This window comes from Anguilla rostrata, chromosome 10 (genome assembly GCF_018555375.3).
Source record: "Anguilla rostrata isolate EN2019 chromosome 10, ASM1855537v3, whole genome shotgun sequence".
Classification (NCBI taxonomy): Eukaryota; Metazoa; Chordata; class Actinopteri; order Anguilliformes; family Anguillidae; genus Anguilla; species Anguilla rostrata.
This window is the reverse complement of record NC_057942.1, coordinates 33,230,525-33,240,784: the sequence shown is the minus strand read 5'-3', so window position 1 is coordinate 33,240,784 and position 10,260 is coordinate 33,230,525. Positions and strand designations below refer to the sequence as shown.

Here is a 10,260-nt window from a genome sequence, read left to right as displayed (position 1 = left end):
CACCAGAGTTTATTTGGTTTACATGCTACATAGTTTTGACATTTCTACTTTGTGGACATATTCACAGTATATTTCATGCAGCCTGATAACTCATATCGATATCCACAGACACAATATGTTCCAAAATGTTTTTTCTTATATATTTTTTTTTTACATTTTTTATTATTATTATCATTATTCTTTTTTTGCTCACGGCTGTCAGAAATGATTGTAGTGTTACAGGCAGGAAGGCTACATACTAAAGATAAACAAACACTTTGAATGGAGATGGGATACTGTACCTTAAGCGGCGATTGTTTAACATTCTTTTTTTTTTCATGCAGGAAAATGGCCTTCCCTGCTGTTTTATTTCTCATCATTAAGCAATCCGTTTATAATACAATTTTGGTGCTCGGGACGTTCATTTGGTTTTTGGGGGTGGGGGGGTGGGGGCGTCACGGGTCAGGCAGAAGAATTTAAAATTCTAGAGTCCGAGGAGTCGGGTCTCTCGTCGTAGTCCTCGTCGGCGTACATGGTCTGTTTGGGGACCACGGCGTGCCCGGCCTCCTGGATTGTAATCCCGTGATCCTCGGCGGGGCGGGAGGCGAGGACCGGGGAGGAGCGGAAGACGCCGGCGGAGCCGCCGGAGAAGGGGGAGACGTACTGGGACCTGAGCTGGTACTGCTGCTGGAGGGTCATGGTATTCCACAGAGTCACGTCGTTGTGCATGAAGGGGCTGGCCTGACTCCGGCTCAGGGAGTTGCGCAGCATGAGCGGGTAGCGGGGGGGCTGGGGGAAGGGGTGCTGCAGGGGCACCGCCAGCGGGCTGGGCACCACGCCGGAGGAATCCGAGGAGAACCTCAGCGAGTCGGGCACCCTGAACGCCGAGCCCACCGACCACTTGGAGGAGGACACGGGGTAGGACCCCAGGGTGTGTTCGAAGAGGTGCCCGCCGGAAGGCAGCAGGAGCGCGTCGGGGGCGTCTCCGGGGGCCCTGTCGGAGCCCGGGGCCGACCGGCTGGAGAGGAGCACCTCGATGGCCCCCACCAGGTCCCCCCCGCAGCCCTTGAGTATCAGCTCCAGGACGGGCGGCTTGTGGGCGGGGAAGATCTTCTTCAGGACCTCCAGCGGGGGCCGGTTGCCCTTCAGGTTGAAGGGGAGGGACACGGAGCCGGACAGGCCCTCGATGAGCAGGCTCTGCTCCCCGGGGTATTTGGGGCTCTCGCTTTTGGCCTCGGGGTCGCCGCCGGTCTTCGGCGGGCCGTAGCGCCCCTCCTCCAGAGCGGGGGGCGCGTCGGGGGTTTCCGGGGAGTAGCACGCGTTGGGTTTGGGCCCCTCGGGGGAGCTGGCCTGGTCTTGCTCCTTGTCGCTGTTACTGCCGCCGTTCTCTGTTCCCAACTGCTCGTCTGACAGATCTTCACTCGGGTCTGACAATAAAGAGCCAGTCAAAAATATCACAGTCATGAAAAGCATTTGAATACCATATACAAACAGAAGGCCCAGAAATTATTATATGGGTCCTGTTACATGTATGAACACAAATTTGAGTGCAACCATGTAAAATGTCTGAATTAGGTATTAACCATTGACTCGTGATTAAGAAAAAAAAATTAAGTTTGCTGATTAAAAGAGAAAACTGACTCTGCAGATCCTTACTGACACTGGCTATAGACAAACATTAGTTCCATATGTATTACTTCCTGGATTCTAATAAATGGCCAGTTGTAAAAATAGAGAAATAATAGAGAAAAAATTAGTGCAAAAATACATTTTCCTCAGGCATAGTCCCTCACTTCTAGCAGGACCAGGATACTCTAGAGAGACTCCTCATTCTAGTGTGTAGAAATGCAACATTCAGGCAATAGGTTTTCAACTTGTCTACACTTCTTAGATTTATGAAGATTTACTTTCCCTTCTCTTAAGCGGTTAACAGAAAGTGCTGACTGTCTGCCTCTAAAGAATCTCCCATCAATGCCTTTTGACCACATTTTGTAAACAAATTGCCTGTTGCTTGGTAACATTTCATTTGAGTTTGACTCCTACAAAAATTATTGCTATTACATTCGATTTACGCTGTCTCGCTTTGATTACAGTAATCTTTTAAACTATGAGCTTCATTCATCAGGTTGAAATGGCCTTGATGGGAAGTCGATATCAGATTCCTCGGGAGCCTCATTTGGTCTTGAGTCTTTTCTTTACCAATATTTTCGGTTTAGAAAATAACATCCAACACAGGCAAATAAAATGAGCAGTTTTAAATAAAGTTTAAAGATTGGGAAAAGTTTCTAATCATGTAAAGGCCACCTGGGCATTTACGCCACTTGCCATTTGACTACGGTTGACCATTTGCAAACAGTATGAAGCGCAGTAATAGCGGGCTAACCTTTGTTTTCCACACAAAATATGTTTAATAGTGGAGCCAATACGAATGATACTTTACTACGTTTTAATGCGTGGATAGGCTGCTGTCCCTTACTTTTTGCAAGCAAAACATATAGATATGTAAAATATGTCCTCTCTTTATAATCTCACGCGTCATATTGTTATTATTTTATGTCACGGAAATTGCAGACCTTTTTTGTTACCTGGGCTAGACCCATCACTTAAACGTCATCGTTTCTAAGGGCAGGGTTATGACATAATCAGCCCATACAGAATTTGTGCTTGGAAAATTACTTGCAAGAAAGCACTTTATGATATAGGTTCGGATCTTTTGGTGGAGGAAAGTTTCAAACTGCGCACCTTTCTGTAGTTATAATGTGAATATGCTTTAGTAATCTTGATGTCCACGCTGTCTGGTTGATTGTCATAGTATCTGTTATCAATATGCAATAAGTGAGTAGAAGGGTACAAATATATTTTACCACTTGGCCAGCGCTGTTAGAAATATTGTGAAATTCATTAAATTATAATTTCTTTCTTCATTCTTTACGTCTTCTACTACTTTATTATTATAATAATAATAATTATTATTATTATTATTATTGTTGTTGTTGTTGTTGTTATTATTGTTGTTTCTGTTTGTTTATTTTATGCAACGTATATAACATAGGCCTACATATTATATAAAAAGGTTAAAGATGAAGCAATTGAATAATTCCTTTAGAAATGAAATTAATAGGCCCGCCTCTAATGTACTAAAGTGTATAGAGCTTACCTCAACAAAAGTCTCAAGCTACTTTTATATTCATAAACAGCTACTGAAAATGAAGACATTATATTATGCTTAAAAATAAAAGGTAAATAAAAAATGTATTTTTGTTCAGTTCATTTGTAACAATAATGAACTGTGTAAGGTATACATTAAACGACACTTTATTTCAAGATAACATAAAACGTTTTATTATAAAATTGTCTTTGATTGGTCATTGCCTAAAACATAAATGCTGCTTTTTATATTATTTATAAATCTGTTTTAAACGTGTAATGGTATAAGACGCTAGTTCAATTCAATGTATGTTTTTCAATAATCATTATCTCATATTTCGGTAGCATTTGTCCTTTTAAAAGAAAATAAATTAGCTACCAATACTACCAACCTTACAAACTAATTTTCACTATTTATGGATGTGCGTTAATTTAGAAAATGTAAAAAAAATGTCAGCTTCTAAACATAGATTGTCTATGCTTGTAATTTAATAGTGAGCTTACTGTTAAAACAAGAAACATCACAGTGTGGTTTAAGTTCAGGAAGATAACTAAGAATAACAGAGATGGAATTGAGAACGGAAGCCCAAAATATTGTTCTTAAAGATTGTGTAGCTATCAGAACCCAGAATAGTATGAAGAAAAATGTAAAGATCATGGAGATCACGAGTTCGACTGCTAAGCAGTTACTTGCGATTCTACTAAAATTTCAAGAAATAAACGTTGAAAACAAGGCTAAATGGCAAAGTCTGGTGGTTATTGTGAATTCAATTTTGACATTGGGGAAATAAACTTTCATTTTCATTCTCTCTTACCAACTGCAGGCTGGTTGTTCCCGGGCTGCTCCGCACTCCACCGCAAGTCTAATTCCCCCATGCGCGGCGGTGCCCCTTGGTTACTTTCGCCGCTGCCAGGCACGGCGATACTTGGCAAAGTTCTCAGTGATTCCGGAATAAGACTCTCCAAACTCTCGTTCGCCTGTTGTCTTCTTAGGGCAACTTGGGCAGCCATCACCCGCTGCCGCTCAATGATCAGGATGCATTTCTCGCAGGTACAGTCTTTAAAGCGACAGTAACGCTTATGCCCCTTCAGCCAGGAGAGCACTCCGTGGTTCCTGCACCGGGCGCACTTGGGGGTCCTTTGAAGAGGTGCTCTTGGCTGAGAGACCGGGCCCCCCATGTAGAGGTACGGTGATCCGTAGCCATTCATTTTCACACAAGTCGAACAGCAGCCTTTTTGCCCGAAGACCTACCAGCACAAGCGTATCTGATAAGCCACAAGGTAGAGTGTCGACAGCAGTCAGAGATCAAGCCCCTTCCCTGCTCGCTACACAAATGATAAGAGGTGTTGGCTTAGAGATGAAGATCCACCTTTCCCTGGCAATAAAGACGCGCATCAGGCGAGCTGACACGTGTTAATCGAGGCAAGTAACTAAATACTATCACTCGCATTGCTGTCGTTACCCAAAGCACACTGCCCCTCACCTTTAGGAGTAAGGCATGCATAATAATTAATGAAACGACGTGGCTGGAACTGATGGACTATATGCGAAAGAACTCGAACTCGATTTATCAGTGAATTGTGCCGTTTTATTATACCAAATTATGTTATTTGCAATCGTCAATATATGCGAGAGGCTAGACTATATTTGATCCACATTCTACTTACTAAACCACAGTTTCACAAGCCGTTGTAATATTTCGTAGACATTTAGAAAATCCCCTTACAGGTCTATACACTCTAGGCAATATTTTGGAAATAAGAAAGACAAAAACGTCAATGTCATTTGCGCATAAGTTATAATATTCAACTATAGTGAATTAGTACCACATTTGAGTTGGAATACAAACTGAATTGAATCATATCGAAACCATCTTTTCTTACATCCTATTATTTCTTTAGTCACAGACGAATATCCTGTCCAAAACGAATATTGTAATGTCGTAATTTGCAGAACCAAAACAGTGCTTATTCAAAGGAAATCCATGCATATTTTGACATCATTGTTTGTGACTTCGTAATGATAGATGGACGTTTGGACTACGCTGTAGGCTACTACTGGCGGTAACTAAATTAATCAAACTGAAACAGTCTAAATAATTGAATTTTCTTGTAGGCACCATACCTATTTAGCCAATCATCAAGATGTATTCTGAAATGCAAGCATTACATTTCTTTACTGTTAACAAAGTACATTCTAACGCAATATATGTTTCCGTGCTGACATTCATATAGACCTATCATGAGACAGAGAGATGAACAAAACATTTGATATTTAAGCATACAATTTAGTTCGGGTATGTTTCTCGTATACCCTACAGCCCTAAAACTTTCCAGGGTCAATTGGCTGTTCGTAAATTTTAGGCTCGTGCTAATCTGCCATTTTCGGTTACATTAAAGTAAATTTAATATATGGCAATTGTTCAGATGGGATATTAATAGCATTTGCGTTCAGTGAAAACCTATATAAAATTATTTCGCACTTTAGGTAAAGTGTTAAGCTCACAACTATTCTTAATCAAAAGCCGTTATCTCTCTCGTTCTTCTGCAGTGTGCCTGTTGGGGGTGGGGTGGGGGGGTGTTGAAATGTCCCATGCCTTATAGAATCCATTGAAACACAACACCGGACACCCCGTGTCCCATTTCTGATCTCCAAAGGGTTTATTCAAGCAAATAATGGGATCCCAGAAGAACGCCTTCCAGAACGGGGGGCTATGGTAAACTTCACCACATGAACTCCGTTTCCAGGGCTATTAAGCTTTTAATTGGAAAATAGCAGAGGAAAATTCAAGGTGACTATAATGCGCTTGCAGATCGTGTAGGGCGAGTATATTTGTAGACACTGGGAGTGGGAGTCAGCGGTGGAAGTGTACAGAGCAGCAATGCATAATGCAATTATTTATGTTTTATGTCACCGTTAGTAGAGTGCATAAAATACATAAATAAAAATTCTGTTCACCACAAAAGGTGACACCGGAAACTATTGTATAATGCTCACCAATATAGTTTATCTGTCGCAATCTATAGGCAGCGAAGTAAAATCGTTTTATGATGCTTTAAATCCTTATGTTCCTGCAAATTAATGAGCGCGTTTAATTAACATGGAAGAGACTAGAATGGGGCAGAATATAAATAAGAAGTCTACGTTGTCTATAAGTGGAAATACAACATTCAAATAAAGTTCAGCGTTAAGAAACATTAATTAAAATGTCAACGACTAGCCGACCTAAATCCATTGAGATTGAGTGAAATGCCCATCCACAACTCAACAGCAGTAGCTATCGGTGTGTAGGTAGGCTAAACGGTACATATACAAATAACATAAAATTTCTGCGGGGTGATTATTCTCAGTAATGAACTTACATTGGTGGAAACAATAAATAGAGAAACGAATGACCGCTATACAAGCATAACAATGAATACACAAGATGGCATGACCAACCGTCTCTGCATAATACAATATTTAGAACTAGTCTACTACTTACTAAATAACACTATTTATTTTACTGCCATTTAGCAGACACAATTATCCAGAGCAACTTGCACAACTTAAAAAATCTTTAGTGTACATTGTTGCAGCTGGATGTATGCCGAATAAATTAAGCACCTTGCTTAAGGGTACAAAGGCTGTGTCCTTCCTGGGACTCAAACTTGCAGCCTTTGGGGAACACTTCAAGTTCCCTACCCATTATGCTACACAGCCTCTCTGAAAAAGGGCAGATGATGATAACCAGGGAACTTGTGTATATCAATCTTATACATTCTTGCCTTCTCATTTTATCATCTATAATTTAGGGCCTAGTTTCCTTATAATGACACAACCGAAGGCTGAATAAAGGTTCTTATAAATTCAAACCTGCAATCAATCAAAATAGATTACAATTTGCCTCGATCTGTGGACTACATACAAGTACACTTTTTTTTTTTTTTTTTGTTTAATGTGAATTTAACACCCATATTATTACATCTAATTACATAAGCAATTGTATTTTTTAATCCAGCAATTGTTAAACAGAATGATGATATCTCAGGCTGGATAAAATTTCTGTAGATTGCGCAGGCAGATCACTGGCACCCAATCAGCCACAGATGTCACTGCTGAGCACTGTAGCAGGGAATACCCTGCTGACACAATCCCTCCCTCCCAGTGCCACACTATGACCGTGTCCAAAATGGCTTCCTAAGGACTGTTTCCTCAAAATATGTACTGTCTACTAAACTTGTTGCCTACTGTTAATGCATATTTTTTAGGATGCAATGGGCAGTATATTAAAACATTCTCCATGCTATATTCCAACGGCACTGCAGAAGTGTCATAAAATGTCCTACCCTTGTAGTAAGACCTCTTCCTCTCGGATTTATGGGACCTCCAAAAAATTATTGTTTACTTCCTGAAAAGTGTGCCCCCAAATACACTCAGAAACCTTGGAAATAAGTATATCATCCGGGGGTTTTAAGTACACCACATTTAGAGTTGCTTACTTAACAACTTTCTCACCCAGTGGACTCAGCTTATATACTCAATAGTAGGAAAGTAAGCAGTTTCGAACATGGCCTACAGGCACTGCCCCTCAGAATTCAACATGGCCACATCTGCTCTTTGGTCTGGACCATGGGGTGGATTACTGCACTAAGATCCAGTGTTTTTATCCAGTGGATAAGCCATTTGGGTTCCCAATTTTGTTTCAAGCCATTTTCACTTTTTTTTATTTATTGTTGTCAATACAGAAACAAGAACACAAAACCAACCCACTCCCCTCACTCCCCTTATCAGTACTACCATTATCTAATAGTTGGATGTGTTAAGCACAATATTCATATTTTAGATAATGAAATTATATAACACATATATTAAATTCCTTTTCATAGACTTACATTTCTTTTTATTTCATATTATACCTACCAATAATTCAGACAGGTGGACGAATATTTTCTGTTTGTAAAATCACCAGCCCTCCGGTTTTTCAGTTTTATCATTTATTTATTAATTTATTAATTTATCATCACTCGGTCTGAACACACTTTATCATTTGCATAGATAATGATTTTGGCACGGAGATCGATGATCGAGATGAAGACGAGGGTGCCTTTCACGAGCTCGCGAACAGAAGGCCACCAGAGCACCGTGGTATATCAGCGCCTAGCTCTACAGCTGCGTTATTCTGAAGGACAGCACACTGGCCATAAACGGCTCAGCCCTGAGAGCCAAGCACCTATAAACGCGCAATGAGATGGGCTAACTTCCTGGGCTCGTGCCGTCAAGGGTTCCTCCCTCCTTTATATAAAAACAGCTATTTATTATCGTCTAAAATATATTGAACAATTCACAGCTGATGTTTTATCTGGCGTCAAATAAAAATGACAGTTTATTTCAAGTCAGCTGACGTGAGCTACATAAAATATATCAGGGAGTGTGCGGTTGTTTTAATTAGGTGAATGTACTGTTCTGAATTATACGATTGTATCGTCTTATTACAATGTCAATGAAACGGTGAAATGAGGCAAGAGATTGTTTTTCAGTTTAACTCCAATATCAGTGAGCAGATCTCGTACAAAACGTAAAATGTTATTGTTATTATTATTATTAAAAATAATAATAATAATAATAATGTATTATTATGGAACTAAGTAATAAATAGAAAAAATATATTGTTGACACTATTGACATTCATAAGACATGTTCACTAACATTGTGAAGATATATTTTTAATGGATACATTATATTTATTTTTAATTCTTTGAAAGTATAGATATAATAAGAAACAGAACACATAAAGCATGTTTCATTTAGTCAACTGTGTTAAACAACAAACAAGAAACAGATAGTGCCTTAATGTAGCCAAGATCTGAAATTAGATCTGCGCACTGTATCCAAACCCGACAATACCCAAGACATAATAAGATGCTGAAATTTAAAACAAGAACAGAATTTCACACGAGAATGTCTTTGTTTTTCCCTAAGTGCTGAGCACAGCCAATGGCACTGTTCCCTGCCACGGAATATTGACTTGCATCAAGTTTCTACTTCATCTGCAGTAGGTGTATCCTCCATTGGCTTCATTGTCAGGAGGCCAGGGGCTTTCACCCCAGTGAGTGATTGTCGGACATCTGTCCTGTGAAACGTAGCACTAATTCTTCTGCGCTCACACCTCCAAGGGCATTCAAATCACCAGGCCCTTGACAGGCCCCTCTATGCGTGGCCCCGCCCACGTTATTTCAATGAGAAGAGACTCAATGAGCGCTACTTCATTATCCCCCCCCTGTCCAACTCGCCTACTCTGCGAGACCCTGCCCAGGGTCTCCATATCAGCTGAGCTACAATCATGGATGCTGCGCTGGAGGGGGGCGGGGTGGCAAACGATGCAAAACAATGACGTACCTAGACATCATACCTACTAGACTTTTAAAAGATGTTATTGGGGTGATTGGCCCCAATTTGGCCCCCAAATGATATGTCCTCTCTTTTGAGGACACTGAAAAAGCTATACGTGCTTTTATTTCTTCTAGATCAGTTTATTATAATGCTTTGTATAAATGTGTAAGTCGTCAATCCCTAGTGCATCTTCAAGTTGTTTAAAATTGTGCAGCAAGAGTGCTGACTATGACAAGATGGACATGACACATTACCCCAGTTTTGGCTTCCCTGCACTGCCTTCCAATTACTTTTAGAACTGATTTTAAAATTTGCATGGCCAGGCACCTAAATATACAGTATTATCAGACTGTTAGTTCCCTACCAGCCACTGAGACCTCTTATATCATCTGCTCTGGCACTGCTGGCTGTTCCAGAGTCTAAACCGAAAACCAAAGGTGATCATGCCTTCCCTGTTAGGGCCCCTAAGCTCTGGACTAAAATGCTATGTTCTGTGAAATCCTTTGTACTGGTCATTTGTAAATTATGCTTTTGCCACTTTTGTGCAGGCTAGCTAGAAATGCCTAAGCATTGTGCCTTCGATGCAGTGAAAGCAATACACTTTTTACTTTTCCAATAAATGAAGAGACCCACAAGAAATGGATTTCATTGCAATATTGCAATAACCCCAACGGTTCATATTTGTAGTGTCCATTTTTGTGAGGACTTCACCAACTATCAACAAGAACAACGTGGCTTTGCTAAAAAGCTTTTTTACTGAG

At 40.4% G+C, this 10,260-nt stretch overlaps 1 protein-coding gene across 1 annotated transcript; it reads right to left on the bottom strand.

Moving 5' to 3' along the window:
* dmrt3a (doublesex and mab-3 related transcription factor 3a) lies at positions 1-4,682 on the bottom strand. The gene is made up of 2 exons (XM_064296609.1): positions 3,942-4,682; positions 1-1,406 (listed from the first exon to the last, which is right to left on the bottom strand). The coding sequence occupies exons 1-2, from the start codon at positions 4,333-4,335 to the stop codon at positions 442-444; spliced, it is 1,359 nt and encodes a 452-aa protein (XP_064152679.1). The 5' UTR covers positions 4,336-4,682; the 3' UTR covers positions 1-441.
* Positions 4,683-10,260: the final 5,578 nt, after the last annotated feature.

What these genes read in the sequence shown, in the direction of transcription:
- dmrt3a (XM_064296609.1), bottom strand. Translation starts at nt 4,335, where the DNA reads ATGAATGGCTACGGATCACCGTACCTCTACATGGGGGGCCCGGTCTCT. An exon ending in GAACAACCAGCCTGCAGTTG is followed by an intron (nt 1,407 to 3,941) that starts GTAAGAGAGAAT and finishes CTTTATTGTCAG; the next exon opens with ACCCGAGTGAAGATCTGTCA.